The following is a 25,391-nucleotide window of genomic DNA, read 5'->3' on the forward strand; positions in this document are numbered from 1 at the left end:
ATAAATAAATATATTAATGGATTGATGTCTCTTAGATGAAATATAAAAGAATATATAGAAGTGAAAACTAGCTTTTAGCATTACTCAATATTGTACTGCAAAATGATTCTATAATTAATAATCAAACAAAAACACTATTTCAACAATGCACAGTATATACAAATTGAAATTTATTTTCACTAAATCCATTAAATTTCAATAAGATATACACAGCACTAATGTTGCACAATACATTAGCTGTATAGCTACAGATATACTGCTATAAGCATGTCGTTGATGCGAACGCACAAAATTTCACCCATCCAAAAATCTTCTGACGCGCACAGCACACGGTCACTGCACGTGCGTCAGTCATGACCATGTGGGTGACTCGAATTCATAAAATTTTCTCCTACCAAAAAGTGCCCAACGAAAGAAGTTTTCACATCAAAAATACATTCTAATTGAGAACCTCCTCCTTTTCTGGAATTCGGTTAAAAAATGTTCTAAAACGAATTGTTCAATAATTAACCCAATACTAAGTGTCCAAAAAAAGCATAAGCCTAAAAATTTAAAATATTGATAACGGCTTATTTGTTGAAAAGTCCTTTTTTGAGTGTTCTGATAAAAATACAGTCAAGTACACATAAATACCCAGTTCTGTAGCAGTTTTTTTTCTACCTTCGGTTCAAATTAGATATTGGCATGACTAATCGGGAAGTTCCGGCGTCCGACGGCTGTCATCAAGCTTCGATAAATTTAAACGGGACCACCCTTGAGTTATAGCCTAATTAAGAGAAATCGTTAAAATTGTACGTATGCACGCAAAAAATCGACTGAATTAAATACCGTGCCCCTTTAAGAAGTCCATTAATAAAATGTATAGGGCTAAAATAGTGAATATTAAAAGATAAATTTTAATTGAATAATAATGTGTGTTTGTAATTTAAAGGTTTCCATTATTTTGATTATGTGAAACGAACAAGAGGTAAAAACAATAGTTGTACGTTTGGTATAATGTAATTTTTTATGAAATTATTAAATTTAAGCGGTTCTTAGTAGATTATAAAGGGAGCGACAGTTATAAAAAGGTCCTATTTAAGTCCATAATCAATAATAATTATTACTTTTTTTTTCTATTTATCTGAATGTTTCATTGCTAGTATCCCTGCTGTTTCCAACTAGTTTGTTTGTTTGATTCATGCCCCGTGTCTGGGTGTAATCTTTGTACGTCAACTATGTAAATATATTAACATTATCTACTTTAAAGAAAAAATAAAATAAAATCATGTTTTTGTATTGAGAAAAACTAACACTATGTGTAGGTTAAACATATTTATTTATTGTTAATTAATCTTACACAAATTATTTTAAAAAAATACGAATTTGAGTTTAAACAGCATTAAAAAACGCATTTAAGTATAAAGTGTGTTGTGTTGAATAATTTCTACATCAAAGGATCAGGCGAACTAATCAAGCGATTCTTTCCACGCATTCCTCTGAATAATAATGTAGTTTCGTTTCGAGCAAAAAGCGTTTGCGTTTTTATCGCACGATCGCATGTGGACTCTTTTGGTACGTTAGTGAAAAATATCGAAATTTACTTAAGATGGAAAATCGAATGACAATTATTTTTAAGTTTTATCAATAAATTAAAAAAGACATTGCATATATTAATAAATTACTTCTTACTATATTCTCATTACGTTTGATATTGTAGCCACATTGTCATTCCAATATAGGAAAATCTTGAAAATAAAGATATAATAATGAAATTATTATTTTAATAACAATTTAAATAACAGAAGTTTGTGTAGTTAGCATGAAATTCAGAGCTTCTGATACATTATTTGCACATGAGAATTATGGCATAAGTTATCAGATAACTTAATAAACAGATTCTGTTTATTTATTTTAACTATTATTTATTACAATATTAATTTTATTAGTTAAACAAATGATAAATCGGATAACTAGTCCAGTCAAAGTGGGCATTTCCAATAACAAAAACTCCGACAGAGCTGAGTTTTGAGATATCTTGGCAATATGGAGTAGAAAATGGAATAGGGAGTAGAAATAAAATGCAAAAAGTACTCATATCGATGCCATGCCATGTGTGCTTAAAAAAATATATAGGTCAAAGGTCAAAATTTTCGTTTTTTTTTTAGTTTTATCGAAAACTGTAATTTTTATTAAAAATATAGTCTCAACAAAAATTGTAGATCATAAAATTTGCTACAAAAATGGTCTTAGTACTTTTTTCCTAACAATCACCATTTTTTAGATAACGAAAGTTTAAAAATTTAAGGTATATGTGATTCGAACTCGAAAAGTACTTGTCAGATCTCAATTAAATTTAAATGTCACCACATGACACGCACCTTTCGATTAAAAATAAAAAACATCGAATTCGGTCCACCCAGTCAAAAGTTTCTTTTTCCATGTGTTTTCAAATATTAAATATATATACTTATTTAGAAGCTCCATATCCAGCAAGAATGCGAATTCCATATTAACCGACTACCAAAAAAGGAGGAGGTTCTCAATTCGATTTTATTTATTTTTTTCATTTTTATTATTTTTTATATGTACCTACTGTACCTTAGAACTTTTGACTGGGTGTACCGATTCTAATAATTTTTTTAATTGATTTGATCCCATTTAAATTTAATTGAGATCGAACAAGTACTTTTCGAGTTATATTTAACAATGCGTTTTTACTTGAATATTATTTCGTCGACCTACGTTGTATTGATGTAATTGAAGTCATTTTTTTTTCGTTTGCGAGCAAACACAATTATAAGAAATCGTAACATTTCTTTTAAAAAGCAAAAAAATTAATTCTACCGTTAAGATATCCATGTTTACCGAACCGAGTTAATACCGATAGTTACTCTACGCTGAGAAAGCAATACATTATATCAGAGGCCTCGTAGCACACTGACAGACACCGTGCAATTTAAACATCTATAACATTTTCCTCCTATGCTATGGTTAAGTGATTTACTCATCACGCATACCGTAACATATTGGATGATTGACGCATCGGTCTAAGTAGCTGTGTTATTATATACGAACTTAATATCACTGTTTAAAATATCTCTATGTTATATTAATATATAGTTTTAAATGTTATTGTTCTCTTTTTTATATAAATCTTACTACTATTAGAAATGTGAAAATTGGACTGGATCGCGATGAATTGTAACGCATAGATAAATGATACTTATGTATATATTATTATGTATATTTTCAACGTAACAACGTCTAATAAATCGATGAACACCGGCTGCATGCACGAAAAAGGATGACTCATTGTAGCATTACGCTCATTGTATCGTTGCGATCACTGTTCCCTTACACTCATTGAACGCTTGCGCCGTATCTATCTCTCTTGAACTCGATTGGTCCGTCCGCGGAGATGATTTGTTTTGACGTTGTCACGCTAAACTATCGTCCGTAAACCAACTTTACAGACAACCAATTTTTTAGTAAAAATTTATTTACTATAAGTCTTTTTACAACGATATTTATACTCTAACAAATTTAAGCGACTTATAAATAAAAAAGAAGTAAAAAGACAAGCTCATAGTTATTATTATGTGTGTTATATAGAGAATTAAAAGTATTACGTTTTAAATTAAAAGTATAACGTATAGTTTCAGATCTTTGTGTTTAACGAATAAAGTCGCTGGCTACAGATATTCAGGATTTTTTTTAATCGAAATTAGTAAAATAACTAGTACAATTACTTGAAGAAGTACTGAAGCACTTTATGCTTTAACAGAATACCAATAACGTATTCCCAATAAAGCATCTTGAAATCAATTCTAAACCGACAACTTGTCTTCGTGAGCCAATGTCAGTACAAAAGAAATAGTTAAAAATAGAACTTTTGATTTAAATCATATATAACCTAACAGCTATCACAAGTCGCCTTTTAATCGATTTTGAAAAAGGTGGAGGATCTTATTTCGACTGTATTTATAAAACAAACAGATACGTTGTACATCAAAATAATAAACCGTCAAATACTGCGTAAGTGCGAACAGTTTGAACATGCTTTAATTTATCCTTATTTTAATAAATTGAATCAAAACAATAAACACTAATTTATTTCAATTGATATTTACACTTGTTTGTATTTATCACAAGCTCGTTAGATATCTACTTGTAAATTATTATAATTGGCATTTTCCAGAAATATCACTTGAATTATATTTACGTTCCCTGATAGCTAATGAATTCTCGCTGGTTTTCCATTCGTTTGTAATTGGGTAAAGTTTATGATACATGTTGATAAAAAGTATATAGTTATTAATTTTATGAATACTTTTAACTTATAATTATTTTTCACCGACTTGAAAAAAATAATAAGGTTCTCCATTCGACGGTATTTTTTGTGTTACCTCATAACTTTTTTTTTCATTTAAATTTGAGATTTGGCGAGTGCTATTTGAGTTATGCTTAATAATGCGTATTCAATTGATGATTTTTTTGACTATGTAAGTTGCATTATTTGTCGATTTGTTAATGTATATTGAAGTCGGTTTCTTTTCGTTTGCGAGCACAAACACAATTACATCATAAGAATTTTAACAATTTTCTTTGTCTGTGAATCCAAAATAACTGGTTTTTTTTTTCAACTACATATAATTATTTACGCGTTACTAAAATACAAACCAAAGATTTTAAAATTTTTGTCTGTCTTTTCGTTTGTCCAGACTAATCTTTGGGGTGGTTAAACCGATTTTTATGCGACTATCACTAGAAAACTTTAACTGGGGTTGTGAAGCAACATATAGGTTGCTTTTCGCGAACTGCATTTACCGCGCCCGAGTTCCTACCGCCCAAATAACCAAACATTTTCTATTAAAAATGACAATTTTTACGAACAAAACTATACATCTATACTACCTACTCGTAATATTATAAATTTATAATCTACTAATATTATAAATTTATAATATTAGTATAGACGATAATCTCAGGAACTACTGGTTCGAATTGAAAAATTCTTTTTGTGTTGAATATCCCATTTACTGAGTTTTTGGTTATAGGCTATTTTTTCCTCAAATTAACGCGGGTGAAGCCACGAAGCACAACTAGTAGTGAAATAAAATAATACGATAAGATGAAATGAGTTGACATATATTTTATTTTTATTATCACGCAAGCTTAGTTTTTCTTGAGTTAGTAATATTGTTTGACCTTAAGTTTACACTAGAAAATACGAAACTAATCTAAGCATCAACATTGTAGGATGTGGCGTAAGTCGTAGTTATCATGTCCAATTAGGCTCTACTAACTGCAAATTATGTCTAATATGTGCGAGCTTTGTAGCATTTAGCGTGTCTATGTTTTTGTCTGACTTGTTATAAAAATTAAATTATATAAATTCATGAGTCAGACGTAACATAACGTTTTTTTATTTCATAAATATCAAAATTGATACTTAAATTGAGTAAAGAATGTAGTTAAAACATATTATAATTCACATAATTACATTAATGGGATAGCAACCCTGAATAAAAATTCAAGGGTACATTTGAATAGTAAATAAACGTAGATGATATATTGATCTCACACTGGATGTATCTTAAGGACTTTAGAAACTTTTAACACAATACAGTCGTTTAAGCATATTCATAAGCAAAAATAATCTAAATACAAATAAATTCTGGAAACAACTTGCATTTTTGGGAATGGAGGTAAAAATCAGTCGCGAAGCGATCACGAACGTGATCGTTTTCGCTGAGAAAGCCGTCGTAAAACTAGTTTAGCAGTTATACGGATATTTTCACTTATGTAAATACTGTCACGGCTCCAGCATACCTGTGAGCTATGTTTATAATTCTTTTCAAACTTTCATGGTCACTACCCCAACTGTCAAGATGTAACATAAGATGTTTATTTATTAATTAAATATTTTATTGTAAACTCTTAATAATATATTTTTTGTGAGTACGGTGACCAGAGCGCTCCTGGCAGGAATTAGGGATGGGATCGGCAACGCGCTTGCGATGCTTTTGGTGTTACAGTCTATAAGCTACGGTAATCGTTTACCATCAGGTGAGCCGTACGCTTGTTTGCCGATCAAGTACATATACTACGTACTTGAAAAGAGTATGAAATAAAATTACAATATAAACAACCTCAAGATCAGATGCAAAGCTGGTCATATAATTGATAACAATTTCTTACAGACAGCCCCTGTCCATGAAATATATTGGTAACAACATAACATGATAAGAACTTATTTTAATTAGGATATAGAGATCTTTACCAGAGAGATATTTCGCCAATATTGCAGGCGTTGGTGTCTGTGACCACGGGGTTTACATTTTAGCTATGTACCAATTTGTCTATATTCCATATTCAAATGTTTTACATAAGCAATTTGTATTTCTTTGTTTAAATATTTTATTTTGTTTTCAGGTCCAAAATGGCGACGAATGTCGCTTCACATATATCGCGGACGTCGTTCATCTGTTTATTTATGGCTTTAATAAGTGTGAGTTTTTTAGTATTTTTTATTAATTATAATTTAAAATTTCTTGTTTTATCACTTTCAAATTATTTATTATTGTTTTTTCTATATTTTTTTTGTATCAACGTATAAATATATAATGTATATTAGGGTCAACGCATCTATTAAATACCGTACGACAGTAACATATCAAAATTGAAATATGCAATAAATATCCATATTTATAATTCTTAAAAATGTCAATGGAGTGAGACATAATCTTGTGCTCATCGTCGGACAAAAACTAGTAAAACAGGCCTAAGATTATCAATGAGCAAAGTTTATAACTCAAGTGATAATAGAGACGAACGAAGAAATAGTCGCGGTATTGATAACAAAAGCCGACCGTAAGCGTACACTCACACGGAAAAGTTAATAGTATCATATTTACGAAGGCCGCGAGTGTAAAGTATTTGAGTGATTTCCTTTTGTAGTGTAAGTATATGTGTTATTTGTATATCATTACTATTATTTAGTAAGTCCCTACAATATTCTAAAAAATAAAAATGGCTTTATTATAGTATTGCGAACTATACTATAGCGTGTAAGATTTTTAGACGTTTATACTTAACTAGCTATACCTGTGCGAATAATTTGCACTTAATAAGTATAATAATTATCACTTTACAAAATTACAAAAAAATAGTATTTATACGTGAGTTGATTTGCAATTGAACAAAAAAAAATTACCGACCGTCAATAATGTTGACGTTGTTTAAAAATTAAAGCCGACATATATATAATTTTAATAATCAATTAATGTACAAAAATAAAAGCAATAATATTTTTTTGTCGTGGAGGCCGGTAGAGCATGCCATTATCTATAAAATGATATATAATTTATGTGGAGTAATTGTGAGGTTTCTTCTAAAAAGGGAGGCAAACATCGTACTTAACCTTAGCGTATTTTTGATATATTTGATTTTTACAATGTTAATATTTTTTTATATCTGTATTTTTTTTTAATTAAAAATTTATAAAAATTTTCAAATTATTAATTATTATTTAAGCGAAGATCATCACATCAGCCTATCGCAGTCCACTACTGGACATAGGCCTCCACAAGTTCGAGCCAAAAATGGCGTAAGCTCATGAGTTTTGCCCATAGCCACCGCGCTGGGCAGGCGGGCTGGTGACCCGCCTGCCTAGCGTGTGTGGTGGGTTAAGTGAAGATATATTTTATTTTGTGTCAAAGATTTCTGTGATATATTGTACATATCAATACATATAACAACGAAAATTAGCACCATATACATTTTTAATATTACGTTATAAAAATATTTTAACGCTTTTCTATACAAACATACGAATAAAAGTGGAAAAACCTGTGTTGAAACTTTATTTAAAACGTATTCAGGTGCTGCGTGTGGTTTTTATTATCTTCTCCGTTATTCTGTCTACGAGGCTAGATTCGAGAATTGAATTTAACTTGATTACAACTGACTGACAATTAATTATTTATTCCTTTATTAAAATCATAATTAGACAAAGATACATAATCGTAATTAATCGAAATTAATATTCTAAAAAATTCAAAACATTAAAATAATATTAATTTGAAAAGTATAAATTTTTTCATTAAATTTATCACAAATATATTTACGTTGAAATTTAATCTTATATTTCTGAGCTTCGTTTTTAGGACAATCTAAAGAGAGTAACAAGTTTTCATCAAGTAAAAATATTGGAAAATGATGGTTCAAAAATGCTCCTTATTAAAATGAAACAAAAATGAATTAAATACATATAAATTACGGAAACAATTAAAATTTTTAGGAACCGAGGTACGAATTACGTCCGAAACGATTATAAAACGTGGAAGTAACGTGGTGGTTTATTATTAAGGGGTATTTAAGTCAAGTAAAAAACTGAGTAAACTTTATTACTAGCTTACTAGCAACATAAGTGAAATGCCAGTTATCTCCGCTTCTTAAAAAAAGCGACCTAGAAGTGAGTTAGCAGAATTACGCCGTCCTTGAGGTCGGCTGAGTGCTAGTTGAGGCTGACCGATTAAACGTTTACGGCTAACGTATGCTGTAACGGAGTTTGACACAGTTCTTTTTAACACACGCAGAGCTTTCTAAGGTGTAAAGTATATTATGCTAAAGTAAATGCATTTGTTAAATAATAATAATAATAATCTTTATTGGACACAATAATAATTCATACAATAAATAGATTACCTTGACTCATGCACTAGTAGTACTGGTTAAAATATTATTGATAGCGGTAGCCTTTTCAGTAACAAAGAATAATAAATTATAACGCATCCATTCGCTTAGCTCGAAAATGTTATCAGGAATTTGTTATTAGGATATATACAACTTTCTTGTTTATCAGACATACAATTATACACATTTGTATATTATATTGTATATTTTATACACTTTCTTTCATCGTTTTCAAGTAAGTTTAGTAAGCAGAAACAATTGAAACGTTATAGGCCTATAAACGTGTCATAAACAGATATATGAAATTATATCGTTATTTGTAACTTTTCAAAACGCCAAAGCGAAATAAGTTGATTTCGTATGTATACGTCATATATGCGTCATATATAAATAAGATTATTAATAAAAAGTATACGCAAAGTTTTGTGATATAAGAAAATAAATAGTTAAAAAATATATAATATAGGTACGGGAAATACAAATACGAGTATTTGCACACTTGTTTAACACATATGTTTGCATTGTTTATGCATGTTAATGTTAATTTATTTTTCTTGTTTTTTGTGCTATATTTGAGTATATAACTTTGTCGTGCTGTATTTCAGTATACGCTCAACTTTATGATGCGACAGACTGACTTCGAAATTAATATTAAGAAAATATTGTAAGACTGTAATTATGACTTAAAAATATATTTTTTATATATCTAGAGGTATACATAAATCTATATGTATTGTTGTCCGGTTCATTAGTTTCGTGCTTTGATATATTATATTTCCATTGATAGCCATTATTTCTGTTTTTTTTTAGTCATAGTATGTCTTTATAATCCACAAACTTCAGGAACCAACAAGTGTTTTTTTAAGTCGAGCTGGTAGATATCTAAACGTAATTGCAGAGATATCTTAGCTTTATTATATTTATATTTTAAAAACTTAATTTATTATGTTTTTATATATATTTTTTGTATAAATAACGATTTAAAATTTATTTACATAAACATCTGTTGCATCTAATATTTAAAAATAGTACAAGGTATTTTCAGATTTTTATTTCTCGATTTTGGTTTATACTCTTATTTGAATTTTAATTAAAAGTAAAACACTTTCACACGATTTGTAATTTGATTATCGTGGAACTAGTTTTACTAGTAAATATTCGACTTTACAGTAATTCTTACTTTAAGTGACTTTCGTTTATTATTGTTTAAGTTTTGTGAAAAACTTAATATGTTGTATTATAAACTTGAAAAAAAAAACAGGGTATTTTGCAATATTCGATTTATATACTTACCTATTATTTGTTCATCAATTAGGTATATCAGTATTTTTTCGTAGTAGTAGATACCTTATTTTTTAGCACTATCTGGACGTTCCTGTTTGCATCATGAGCTTTTCTAAACTTTATTTTATTCATATATATATATATACATATATATATATATATATATATATATATATATATATATATTAGTGTTAGACATATGTATATCACTTACGCTTCAGCCTGTAATATCCTACTACTGGGAATAGGCCTCTTTCCCCATGTTGGGGAAGGATCAAAGCTTAATCCACGCTGCTCCAGTGCGGGTTGGCGGATATATTCCCTACTATGAGTAACGATCGCTGTCAGGCGTAGATGATAACAACCGGGACCGACGGCTTAACGTGCTCTCCGAGGCACGGTGGGGAGACCCACAAGGACTGCACAAACACCCAGACCACGGCAAACACCTGTATGGCCAATACAAATGTTTGTCATGTGCGGGGATCGAACCCGCAACCGCCAGCCCAACAGACACAATCCATGGCTGTGACCGTTACGCTAACGCGGCGTATATCACGTATATTTCTTCTTATATAGTTCCAAATGTCATACATCTAAGCTATTGCCAGTAAGACAAGTCAAAAGTATTACTTATCTCTTAAATACATAGTTGCGTCTAAGAAGAGCAACAATGTTGCACGTAACCCTACGTCCGCTCTATTTGATCGCGTCCGGCCCACATTGCGGACATATCGCACGCGAACTGGACCGCGCTGCAAAAACTTACGGATGGTAGCCATCGCAGAAACGGGTTGCTTCACAGCGATATACGGGATTTATTATTTATGTACAGTAATGAATTGATTTATATGTCATTATTATTATTTGAAACTATATTAATAAAAATAAATAACAGAAAATTGTGTACCCGCATAACTTCCGATAGACTTCACCATATTGGTTTCTTTTTTGTGTTCGCTATCATCAAGACAATGTTTGTATTGAGAAAATGAAATAATAAAAAAACAAAAACGATGCGGTCTTAAAAATGCCGGAACAGATTATTATTTAATGTTTATTAGTAAGCGATTCACACTCAATGACTTCCAGTAGGATTTTTTCTTGTGTCGGGTAACACACAATACACAATCATAAATACCCAGACCACGACAAACATCTATATGGCCAATACAAATGATTGTAAGAGCAACGTTACTATTGCTACACACTCCTAAAAACTGAACCAAATTTATTTATTTTATACGAAGTTCTCCACATCAACTAACTAGTACATGTACTTACAAACACCGGTCACACACGGTCACACAAGTTCGACACGTCCTGTGTAATGAGATGTGAAAGCCATGTGAACTCCCGTGGGAGCCATTGTTAATGTCACGACTGTCGTGTACGACCAATTATCTATAGCTAATTACTGTACGGAATTCGTGTTGTTTTTTTCCTATTCGCTTTCGTTCACAATTATACTAGGGTAAGGTACGAGTAGCTGTAATTGAACTTGAATTTATTTATATTGTAAACATTTTTATGATACGACTGAAAATTTTTTGGTTATTTGATTGTGTTTCTGTCGGTATTTAGTATCTAGACAAGTTTACGGGAGCGCGAAAGGGCTTTTTTAAAAAAATATTACATTAATTAAACTAAAACTATTTAATTAAAAATTAATTAAAATTACAATGGACACGTCCGAACAGAATTACATGCTCTGGATTAATCGTTGATTTAATTCTAATTAAACTTTCTCAAGACATATGATCCCAAAGCATGAGACAACGTGAGAAATCATTTGTTATTCCTATTCCGCTGATTAAGCATTTACTTGTATTGTTCTCATGCTTTGGTCCAACATAACTCTTCCCCCCTTAAGTTCGAAACCGTCGGAAGAATTTGACTTCTGAAGGTTTCGACCCTTGCTTAAAATTTTATTCTTAACACTTTTTATAACTAAAATTAAACCAATAGTAATTAATATAAGATATAAAATTAGAGTTCCTACACTGACACTGTTAACTTTTATTATTGATTTAATTTCACTTTCACTTTCACTTTCACTTGAACTTTTCATTTTTAAGGCCGCAGATAGATACTTTATGTCATCCAAATTAATTCCCTTAATATCAATCGGATCGACAGGAATAGGGATTTCCTTCTTTGGCTGAGGTAAATTAATAATAGGTGTCACCTTGTATTCAAATTTTTCCAATGTGTGTTAAAGATAATATAAATGAAGATCATTAAGTAGAATCTCGCAGCCAGGATCTATTTGAACGAGATAAGTTCCCATCATAAATGTTTTTGTTATATCGTTTCCACATTTGTAAGACATTACTTCCTTATTTCGTAAATATATTTTCCAACGGGCAGAAGAAAGACGTTGTGCTTTAACTTCTTCGATATGAACTACTCGTCTATGGCATTGAGTTAAGTCATTGTGAAACTGCATCAATTGTTCCATACACGTTATCGTTGAGTAAGGGATAAAATTATGTTCAGTGCATATGTACTGATTATCGCCGAACACATGTTGACACGGAGACGCGACCGGCAAGTACTTCGAACCTTTCACCATAAGGAAGGGATATTCGGGAATAATAATGAAAGTTTTGATCAAAAATAGGCAATGAATAAATTTTATAATAGTTATACGTATTATTATCTGTAAGGGGAACTTCTATTATAAATGTTATCTGGTTTCCTTTTACATACGCCTTAACAGACAATGTTCGCTCTATTTTAATTATATTACTTTCTGTTACAGGATACAATAAACTATGATATTTTTCTATAGAAGAAAATATGTAAAACAATTCAGTAGAATTAATTATTGATTGATGTAGCACAGAAATTTTACTAAAGGCTAAGGCTGTCTCAATTTCACTGAGTGTTATATATATTGAACGGAAATTATTAATAAACGTACTATATATACTCAAAACATAAGTGGAATATATTGAGTTTTCTTCTTTTGTCACTATGTCTTTCGACATACTTTCTACGCGTTTTAAACGTTCATTAATAATTAAAGAATTGTTATATAAAATTTCTGTACTATTAATAGAATAATCCAACATTTTGGAAACCAGGGTAATTTTATTATCGATTAAATTTTGTTTGTTATATAATTTGTTAATAAGATTATCATAGTAAAGCGCGTCTTCGTGATCTAAGTTACCAGTTATCGATTTTATAATAGAACCTACGGGATTAAGCAAACCTCTTCGAAATCTTTGTGTTGCTGCTATCTGTTTTGCCTTTTCTATAGTTATATCTTTTAAATATTCTACCTGCATTTTCATATTACTAAATTCATACATATAAGGTTTATCTGTATTAATTACTCTATTAAAACCACTATACTTATTTATTTTAAACTCTAAATCGACAAAAATAGAACTTAAATCTAATACTTTTATAATTAACCACTTATTTTCTTGTTTATAGGCCTGACCTTGTTTGACAGGTAACAGGCCTGGGTTACCTTCAATCTTTTGAAGTTGAAGGGATTGGGTCTCCTTCATCATCGCCAGGGCGATTAAACACAACCTGTGGAGGTCGTTTTATATTTTTTAATGGAACCTTAGTTCTCCGCTTTCTAATCTTTACAGGCACTAAATTACGATTAATTATACGTTTGATACATTCTTTTATATTAATAGTACCTTTCTTAAATAAGGAAATTATTATATTTGCAAAATCTTTCCTATGTTCCTGGTGTTCAAAATATATAAAATATTTAATTTTGGGCCGGATATACTCTTTAAGGAATTGTTTTATTAATTGTAAATTATTTAAGGGTAAGAAAACTTCAAGGATTTTCTGTTTTGACCTTATTAAATCTTTAACCTGAATTTCGTTTTTAAGCCACGAAAATACTAATATCTGATTAGACTTAGTATTGATAGCTTCATGTAAAATTGGAATACTAAAAGAATCACGTTCTACATTTGAGTGGACTGTCTCAATACTAGTGCTAGAATCAGAATGATCTGGAGGTTCGATTTCAGATAAATCTCTAGGACTTGCTGATATTGTCGCCTCCGAGTCAGTTCCAGTCAAAGTTCTAGAATCGTCTGTATTACATTTTGGGGATAATTCTAACATTGTGTCTGTCTCTGTCACGTCACGTAAGTGTTCTTGGAGTTGAGATTCTCTATCATCAACATTTACTGACAAAGAAGTATTATCATCTGACTCTATTGCATTTAAGTTTATACATATGGAAAAATTTTCTTCCTGTTCATCATTATCAAAGTCACTAGAATTTCCTTCGTCAGTCAGCTCGTCTATTTGTTCTATATTGTATGTTACGTCATACATGTTGTAGTTATAATCATGAATATATGTTTTATTAATCGGGAAACTCGGTTTATTATTAGTTACCGTTCTCCTTGAAACGTCATTTAGTCCTTGTCCGTCTGGTCTAAAATTATGCTTATAACCAAATTGTGTCGGGGGTTTATAATGATTATTATTAAATGAAGGACGATACCCTAATTGTTGTACAGGACGATGTCCGTACTGAGGATTAACTCTTGGTGTTGGTATTTGTGGTTCTTTCGGAATTTCATCTTTAAATTGATAAAAATTTGGACTAAAGCCTGTAAGCATTGGCATATGTGCCTTTTGATTTCCTTGAGGTATTCCAAATTTATATTGAGGTTGTTGATTGTATGAATTAAATGGCATAGGTATATTAGGTTTAGTAGCAAAATTTAATTTTGAATTTAATAAATTTGAAAATTCGTTACGTTGATTATACTGTTCGTAAAAGTTTAATTCTTCTAAAACAATACTTAACGCAGATTCTAACGATGTCGGTGATTTTAATCTAACTATTCTAACCATATTTTCGGGTAAATTATAAAGAAAAACGTTAAGGGATGTATTATTGTAAATGACTATTTTACTTTGCCTAATATCCTCGTTTAATATTTGATTAACCTTAGATAATAAAACAGAACGCACTGATTGAATTCTATTACAAAAATCAAGGTAACTTTCTCCTGATTTTATTTTTAAATTTTCTAATTCTATTGCGATACATTCTTCGCTTCGCGGATCTCCAAAATGTTGTATTAATAAATCTTTAAATTCACTCCATGAAACAATATCCTCACGCTCACTGATAAGCGCGGCAGCGTTATCGACTAAGCGACTCGTGATACTATGCATAATATAGACATTTTGCTCCTCACTGCCTTGAAATTTATTAATTACATATTCACATTTTCTTATAAATAAGTTTAATTGACGTTTATCGCCACCAAAAAGAGGAATTAATTTTAATATTTCGTTTGGAATCAGAGTTATTTGTTCCATTTTTTTTTATTGTTAATGAAAAGTTTTATAACTAATTATTAATTTTACACATAAATTATGTTAATAATATTTCAATGATTTTGAATTGAAATATTAAATTAATAATATATTAAATTATTTCTTCAAATTCTTTTTATCAAAAGTACAATTTTTAATATTTAAATTAATTATTAACAAAAATACATAAGAAACCAGAAAACGTTATAATAGGAGAAGTCTTATCCCAAAATAACAAGAGACAGAAGGAAGGTGAAAAGTTCTACTCACCAACCGGTCACCAGCATCGCCAGCTCCTGGACTCCTCGATCACTGTCTTATTTATTTGGTTCGGGATTGTTTCTTACAGACCTTCGAAAGCCCAATTATTCGCTGATTTTGAAGACGAATTCTTAAGAACGAAGGCTGTAATTATTTTGAAACAATCCTACCGGCTGCGCCAGACAAGTTTACGGGAGCGCGAAAGGGCTTTTTTAAAAAAATATTACATTAATTAAACTAAAACTATTTAATTAAAAATTAATTAAAATTACAATGGACACGTCCGAACAGAATTACATGCTCTGGATTAATCGTTGATTTAATTCTAATTAAACTTTCTCAAGACATATGATCCCAAAGCATGAGACAACGTGAGAAATCATTTGTTATTCCTATTCCGCTGATTAAGCATTTACTTGTATTGTTCTCATGCTTTGGTCCAACATAACTATCTAGTAATTTGGAAATTTATTTATTTAATAATATTTAATATTTACAAAACATGTTTCCAAACTTAACCTATTTTCAATGATATAAAATATAAATAAATTTAATACTAAACAAATTATATTATTTACTAGACAGACTTTGGAAATTCTTTTGGTATAGGATACAGTTTATTGAAGATGGTTATGAAACATCACGATACGACATCGAAGAAGTCGTTCCATATCTATCATAATATAATGTCTCTTTAACTACAAAGTTTAAAAGTTTTAAACTAATTTAAAAAGGCGGTTCGCAATTTGACTCTACCTACTATTTTATGTGTGATGATACCTCAGAACTTTTTTCGTGGTGTACTGATTTTGATGATTCTTTGATGACAAGTATTTGAGTTATCCCTAATAATGTGTATTTTATTTACTAATTTTTTAGAATACCTATTTTGATGACGTTCTCATTTTGTGACTTGTCGATGTAAATTCATGTAATTCGAAAAAAAAATATAGTTATACCAGTCGGCTGTTACCTATAACACAAGCATTATGTTGCTTACTTTAGGAACAGACGAGATAGGTATTTATTTTATTTATTTATAAATTAAAATCACAATTAGAGTACATACAATTATATAATTATCTCTTTAAAAGTGGATTTTAAACGCATCTGTAAAACATCTTGATATTTACAAATTGAATACTAGATTTATAAAGATAATCTCGATACAAAACTATTGTCTATTGTGTACTTAATGGGCTTCGTTCATTGTTAACTAAAAGATCGCCAAGTTTGTCTAATGGTGCCCAAGAAACGTCTTGTACTTATCGTTCTGTACCCTCTTTGTCAACTTAAAGACCCTGTATGTACAATTCCGGTCATCATTTGTAAGGCAAAGCAACTTCTAGTCGTGAACTGCATTTCAATACAAATAGGAATCGTCTGTTTCAATGTTTGTTAGACTATTTGTTTTAACTGTATATATTTACCTTAATAAATTCTGTCAGATTTTAGAAATTAAAATTCAATTTGTTATAAACATCTTAATATGAACTAATTTTTTAAAATATTAGCTCTATATTTTTCGCTGTGTGTTTACGGCATTAAGAATATAGTCTCCTCCTGTGGGTGTCGTAAGAGGCGACTAAGGGATAACACAGTTCCACTACCACCTTGCAACTTAAAAAACCAACCGATAGCGGAATAACCATCCAACTGCTGGCTTTGAAATAAACAGGTCGAAGACGGGCAGCAGCATCTTCGGTGCGATAAAACCAACCCGTCGACCCAGCGTGGTGATTATGAGCAAAACACATGAGCTCACTCCATTTTTGGCGCAAACTTGTGGAGGCCTATGTCCAGCAGTGGACTGTAATAGGCTGAAATGATGATGATGATGCAATTTTTTTTATATGCCTATTTGCATAAAAAGGGTTTTAATGTATTTATTTATTTGGAATGATGGTTTTCGATAGTGTGCTGACATAACATGGATGAATTCGCTAATAGCATGTAGAATAGAGAAGGTGCGGTCGAGATTAAAATTTCAACAGTATTTGAAGACCGTAAAAGTACTTGGTTAGTTTTATATTTTTTGGCAATACGCGAGTGCGTCGTTAATTTTCTTTAAATAAAATCGGAATTATAATAATAAAAAGTCGAAAACAAATAATTGTCGAAAATAAATAATAAATAATTAATAAATTACATAATAATTATACATAATACAATCTTATATGCATTGTAAGAATTTTAGCCGTAATCAGCAATTAAAACTATATGGACACCAAGATGGTCTCGTTGTTAGTTTAAGTGATAGAAATAAGTTATAACATGTTATTTAAAGTCTGTTTACTTCATGATAATGACACATTGTTATGGTCTATTTCGTCGTGTGGAATATAAGATATATTTAGTACGTAATTATTTTCTATATTATAGCTCTGTTAGGTGCTAAAAAGGTGTGAAATGCATTTAAAGTACCGATAAGTACTCATGAATTTTACTTTAAATTATAACTGCCTTTCATTCGACTTACTAATCAGCTAATGAGCCAGCTAAAATAACAAATGAAAAGCAAATAAAGTTGCAAAAGTTGTCCTTTATAAATCGAGGTCACCAGTTTATACGTTGTAATAGAGTACTAGACAAATAAGAACCATTACATGAATTAAACATACAGTAAACAATGTTCACGTGACGCGAATGAAGGAGCCGTAACGGTGAGATTCTATCCAGATTCTGATGAATATGCAGATCTCACGATGACGACCTGTCTCGGAATGCTAACGGTCGAGACACTTCAACAATGCCGCCTCAATATATCGCCTCGGTTTCAGTCAACGAAAGTTATGACGATCTGGTTTTTAGTTATTTTCATTTTGTTATTTAATTAAACGTAAATATAATAAAAGTTTGCGCGTGAAACGCTAAGTGATTCGTTTTAATAAAGTGTTATTTTTGCTGTAGTTTTTTTTATTATGTTGTTGTGGTTTGATTATTTTGAAAATATACGCCTTATTTTACGGAATGTGAAATTTAATCTGCCTATTATAATAACTTAATGTTAAGTAAATTGTCTCAAAATTTACAATACAATAATACTCTTTTTGACTACATTAGGTATATTGATGGTTTGTCATTTAAACCCCCTCCCCCCCGTAAGTCCATACATATTGTAGGCAAATGTTACCCATAGCTATTCCATTATATTGGCTAACCCTTTTATTGAGTAATGCCATTAAACGTCAAAGCAATCTTTCCCAGTAAAACAAATAAAAATAACTATCTAGACATGTCTATCTAGTTTTCTAGTTTTTCTAAATAGATTTTTTTTGACAAAGCAACGGAAGGCTTTTGGATAACTAAACATTAGAAACAGTCTTACATTAATTATGAACTGGTTTTATGTTAGCAAAATAATATTTAATCGTCTTACTTGACTATAATTTTTTTATTTAAAGAGAAGTTAGTGTTATTTTGTAAAATCGAGCGACCAATTTAATTTGTTTTCTTGCAAATTATTTATGGTAAATTCGCATCTATGCTAAAGTAAAAAGTGTACGAAATCAATATCTAGCGAAGCAGTGGTAATAAATTCAATGTTATACTTAAGTTTTTGTTAAATAGTAATGTTTATTACAACGATTTCAAAACACAGTAAATCTCATTATCTCGTATAAAATTTGTACGAGATACAATCTAGCAATCTCGTGTTATGTATGAGATATCGCGAGAACGAGATTTTGCATGATCGAGATTGCATTTTCTAATGTACATACGTATATTGTATATAAAAAACAAAAACTAAAAAATGCGAATATAGTTATGCCTTTTTTAAAAGAGTAAATTTTGAGTGTTGCTTATTCTTCTCTGCAGAATTTATATTTCGAATCCGGTAGCTTCATTTTTAACAATAATTAATTAATTAAAACAAATATAATTTTAATTTGTGAAATGACGATTCAAAAGTGCCCTTTGAAGCCTTTTTCTATAAAATAATTTTTGATTCGATTTGATGACATGTATTTTCAATAATTCCTTTGAAAGTACATATATATTAATTTGAAGTAATTCGTGTTATTTACACTCTAATAAATTTTCGTAACGTGATATTAAAAATGCCCATTCATAAAGAGAGAGTGGTCAAGAACACTAATAGTAAGCTTAATTGTTTATGTGACTTCACAAACTTTCCATTTTCAAGATCTTATCTCAAATTGACTAACTCTGGTCTTGTATACAGAAATACGTGTATACACTTGTTTAGAGATTTTTTAATGTTTTATGGAATCTTTGTATGGACATGTTTGTTAAAAATCTTTTTATTGCGCTTATGGTGTTTTTTATATGGAACGAACTTAACAGAGATAATTCAAGTTTCATATATGATATACACCAATATTTTAGTTTGAGACTCAGAATCTAACGAAACAAACCAATCTACAGTTTTATGCTGATGACGCGTTGGCGCATTGGTCGTGGATTTGATCCAATAAACGATTAAATATTTGTATAAGATATGTAAATATTTGTAGTGGTCTGGGCGTTTTTAACTGTACTGTCTACTCGTATTTCTGAACCCCGTACATTACACGATGTACATAAGTACTAGGGTTCATTAATATTATTTATTTATTATGTAAATTTATAAGTCTTTATAGACACCTTGAAAATAAATAATGTATATATAATATAATTATTTTCAATTTCTGTAAGCAATAAATTATGTAATTACTCAATTATAAAATTTCATTGTAATGGATCATGGCTCTAGAAACATCGAATTCCCACAAGTAAATAACTTCTAATATACATACATCATTGCTACGTTCAGAGCTCTATAGACAACTACTTAAGTGTAATAAAAACTTTAATTTTCCAATTCTTTGTCCCCTCGGAACTGAACTTACGCTGAAGTGGTATAAGCACAATGTACAATGTACGATTATATAGAGAATTCATATATTTATTGTTTAACGTTTTCAAGTCTGTTCGTATCTTGCTTAAATGTTACTATTATTTTTGCTTCAATCGTAATATATAATAATTATTCTTTATCGTACACCTAGCACAAATACTATGCCTTATCGCTAAAAAAAGAGATCTCTACCAGGCAACCGTATTGTGGAGGATATTATGACTAGTGACTACAGACAGGCATAGGTGTACTTGTAATAAATTGGATAGTATTATTGCATAATGATATCAATATATAAATAATAAAAATAGTCATAATTACATATTTCTTATAATACATATGAGTAAATAACAACTATTTATGTCGATACACAGATACACTTAAACTAAAGTAGGCTTTAATATGTGAGACAAAATGATGGGTTGTTAAATTGTGTATATATTAACTAGGATTAAGTAGACCAAGGGTAGATTAATTAGGAAAGGAGTGTGCTTTCACTAGCCTCTTAAATGTTTGTATTGACTGTATAAATTGACAACTTAATTTATACAGCAGTTTTTTTTGTATGTAGAAAATTTCAAAAAACATTTGATAGCTATAGTAAATCAACAAACATATTTTTCAGTAAATAAACTATTTTATATAAATTTCAATTTCAAACAGAACATGTCTACTACATACACAAATAAAATATAAAAATATTTAAGTTAATACCATATGAATCAGAATTGAGACTGTCATAAACTAACCGTTGTAACTATCGTAAAAACTAGTTGTTATTGGCAAAATTATTCATAATTTTAAGCTTTGTCACTAGTATCAACATAACTTTGACTTCGCGACCTAAATACCGGATTTGGAATGTGTTACAAACGCATGCCATTTCCATTAGTCTCAGTTCCGAGTCGCGCCCTAAACACGTAATATACTCAAGTAGTTTCGTGATTACCAATACTATTTCTATTTATAGTCACTTGTATTATACTGCTCGTTGTAAATTACATGTAGTTCGGACAGCAGTTGTCTTAGGGTCATTGTACATCGAGTCAAAAAAAATCTTATTTCAAGAAGCTTCAAAAGCACTTTTAAGTTATGATTTTACAAAATAATTATTAATTATTTAATGATAGGCACTGTGAAAATATTTCTAATTGAGCTGTATAGTGAAGATGAAGATTATAAGAAATGTCAGCAATTTAATTTTATTTCATTCACATCATTCATATTCCTAAAATCATAATTTGTGCGATTCCTCTGCCATCTGAGTCCTTTCCTAAATTTTTTAAATTATTTTATATGAGTATTTTTAACGTAGTTAACGTTGAAAGATTTGTCCATTCATTTCCATAACAATTGAAATAATGACTCTGTGAATTATCCCCATATTGTACTATTTCAAATGTCAGTTTATTTATTAGTAAACAAATAATTAAGTCAAAATATTCGGTGTAAACTAGCTCTTATCGATTTTGTAATCATGATCGAATCGTCGCTACAGCTTCGATACGAGGCTTTCAATACACGTAATGACAAACTATTATGCCGGTCGATACATTATCATTTGAATACATTATCACCTGAATTGGAATGTGAAAGAATGCTATCTGATTTTAAAGTGATACGAACTTAAGTACCTTAAGGAATGATGATATGTAGAATAACAGTTTGTGTTTCTTATTATCGATTGATTGTATGAAATTATTGATGCAGCAGTATTATTATATATATTATTAGCATGTGTATAATTTTTAATTCTCGTTTGGGGATTTGGCCCTGCAGGTATTGTATACTGATTTTTATTGAGCTTTGGACGTTAAAATGTAATTATTTTTGAATATCATATCAAAAATTGTACCATTCCAGCGGGGATCGAACCTGCGTCTCCGACTGATCGTGTCAGCATTCTAGCCAATTAAGTTATGGAACGATGTACCCCTTAGATCGAAATTTTTGATATGATGATTTTTATTTTGGTTTAAGCGAATCATGGCACCGTCTATAGTGAGTTCTTTACAGAAACCCGTAACTATTCAAAGTTTCCTATTATAATGAAAATCTTTGACAGGAGACGACACCATGCTATTATTTTTGATATGATTCAAATTTATTTAGTTTATAACTCGGCGAACTGAACAACAATTTTTTTGTTAAATTCCACGTGAAGGAAGTCGCGGGCACAGCTAGTGTTCAATAAATAATAAATCATCATTCATTCGACAAGTAATTTACGAGATACAGACAGACGTAACCAACGAACGACAGGAAGATCAAAGTATATCAATATTATATTCTCACTAATTAATATAAACTAAACCGACAACATTTTTGTACATAAAAAAGCGATTGCATTCCGTACATCATACGGAAATATTAGAAAATTACTTACGAATATAAACAGTAGTACATATATCAGAATTATATCTTAATATATATAAATCTCGTGTCACAATGTTTGTCCTCAATGGACTCCTAAACTAATTAACCGATTTTAATCAAATTTGCACACCGTATGCAGTTTGATCTAACTTGAAAGATAGGCTATATTTTATTTCGATATATACTCAAGTAAAAAAAAATAAGGCGGTACGAAGTTCGCCAGGTCGGCTTAGGTTTAAAGAATTTATTTCTCATAAAAACATAACGTTCACTTATAATGAGATACAATCAATATAAATAGTAGTATGTAACAATTTTTACCTCTGGAGCGCTTAATCGAAATATTTATAATTACAATGTATAAACGTGTTCTTTTAATTTTGATTTAAAAATATTTATGTTGTCCGAACCTTTAATATGATTTGGTAAATTATTATATAGCTGCACTCCCTCAAACAATATTGTTTTCTGACCATACTTTGTACGTACACTAGGCAGCATTAATTTATCCTTGTTTCTTAAGTTGTGTTTAGTTATTTTTTTATCAATTTTGATGTTTGAGTGTATTGAATTGTTGATAATATTCTTAATTAGTATGCAGGTGTAATAGGTGTATAATTGGTTGATATTTAACAATTTTGTTTCTTGATACAATTTGTTGGTTGATGTAAAATAGGGATAGCGAAATAGCACTTTGATAACTTTATTTTGAATTCTTTGTAATGGCATTAAATTTGTCTTAGCGGCACTTCCCCACACTTCTATTAAATATTCAATGTTAGATTTAACTAAGGTATTATAAATTATCATTCGTACTTTATTAGGAATGCAGTTTGATACATTTCTCAATGCGCCCAGTATAGGTAGCAGTTTGGCTCTAACGTGTTCTATGTGTCCTTTCCAAGTCAACTTATCATCTATCCATAATCCCAGATATTTTTCTTTTGCTGAGGATTGTATGATCTTATTGTTAATTGTAAGGGGTGTGAAATTAGGTATATGTTTATTTTTTGCACAGAAAATCATATAGGACGTTTTATTTATATTTATTGTAAGCAAATTGTACTGTAACCACTCACTTAGCCTGTCAAGATCATTTTGAGCTTTACTTATTAAGTCCTGAATAGAGTCTTGTCAATTATATCGTTGACCCGTGTTCTCTATTTGAATTTAAATTTAATTTACGTTAACATCTGTACAAGGACTAGATTTTATTGCCGTTGCTTCGATCGATATTAATTAGAAGTAAACGCGCCTCTCTAGTAAAGTAATTCATTTTGTAAATATTATTTTAATTGATGTTTTTAGTGGTAGGTGGAGAAAGCATAAAGTAATACTCAGAAAGCGAAACTTTAAATTTAAAATTATAAATATGTTACAAAAAATTCTTTATTTGAAGACACTTCCTGGAACTAGTGATATGTCAATTTATACATAACAGTGCTATGTAAATTTACTGGTTTGATGATAAGTGCACTCTAGAGATAAAACGCTAAGAAATTGAAATTGACTTTAAATTAATTTTAGTATACACCGTCATTGAAGACTATTATACAATCTTTACGATTTGGTTTATAACTGTATAAACGCTATCTTTATAACTTTAATAATTATAATAATAATCGATTATAATAATTGTTAATACCAATAAATTTACACATTCTTAGCTATCATATTTGCTTTCGTCTGTTTTGCTTTGCCATCAGAAGTTTAGGGATGATTTTGCTTATATAACTAACCTGACCAGTAATACAAATGTTTTTTACATATGATTTTTTTACATATGAAGCAGAGTTACTACTATAATTATATAATATATGAAAACAAAAAAACTAATAATAAAATTATTCGCGAGTAATGTCACAAGGCAAATTATACACCTATGGACATTAATGAGATACGCAAAACACATATTTAGTAAATAACTAAAATGTGAGATTAACTGGACACATGTAAACGTCACGCAATATTTGATGGTCAGATTTTTTACTGACACGTACTTATTACGGTTCTATTCAATTATCGCGGTGAGAAAATGACACAGCTATCGGTAGAGCCGGCATGTATCATTATTGAGGGAATAAGGCGACTAGATGTGTCGTGGGCGGAGTGCGTAATCGACCTTGTAATCGGATGAACGTACTACCATTAAATGGCTTTATAGTCCTTTTGTAGACGATTTACACGAAGATAAGTGAGATTACAATTCGAAATGTTGGAGTGAGCGATTGTACTAATTCTCGAATCAGTAAAACCGAATTAAATCTACGTTTATGACTTAATTTTGTATATTAATAATAAAGTAAATTAAGAAGTTCTATCTTTATAAAAAAAACGTTTTAGAAAGTAAAATCTACGACTATATTCCTAGTCAAAATTACATATTATATTTTTATTGTTATTAAAATTTTTATTTAAGTTTATCTATGCTATATCCATTTACTGTACTTCTTATACAAATAACATCTGGCTTAAGGCATTGAACTCGAGGCGTCTTTATGCATAGTACGGAGGACAAACTGCCAAAAAATGTTCGGTAAAAAGTTCTATGTGTTATTTATAGTTATTTTTAAAACAAATGAGTGGAAACATGTGACGAGTTCATTTT

At 30.0% G+C, this 25,391-nt stretch overlaps 1 protein-coding gene across 1 annotated transcript in view; it reads left to right on the plus strand.

Annotated features, from left to right (window-relative positions):
• Positions 1-25,391, plus strand: part of LOC123657622 (cuticlin-1) — an 86,282-nt gene that overhangs the window by 14,944 nt on the left and 45,947 nt on the right. Inside the window, exon 3 of the mRNA XM_045593143.1 lies at positions 6,418-6,493. Within this exon, the coding sequence (XP_045449099.1) occupies positions 6,418-6,493 (76 nt within the window). The remainder of the gene's footprint in view (positions 1-6,417; positions 6,494-25,391) is intronic.

The sequence above is a fragment of the Melitaea cinxia genome, chromosome 11 (assembly GCF_905220565.1).
Source record: "Melitaea cinxia chromosome 11, ilMelCinx1.1, whole genome shotgun sequence".
Classification (NCBI taxonomy): Eukaryota; Metazoa; Arthropoda; class Insecta; order Lepidoptera; family Nymphalidae; genus Melitaea; species Melitaea cinxia.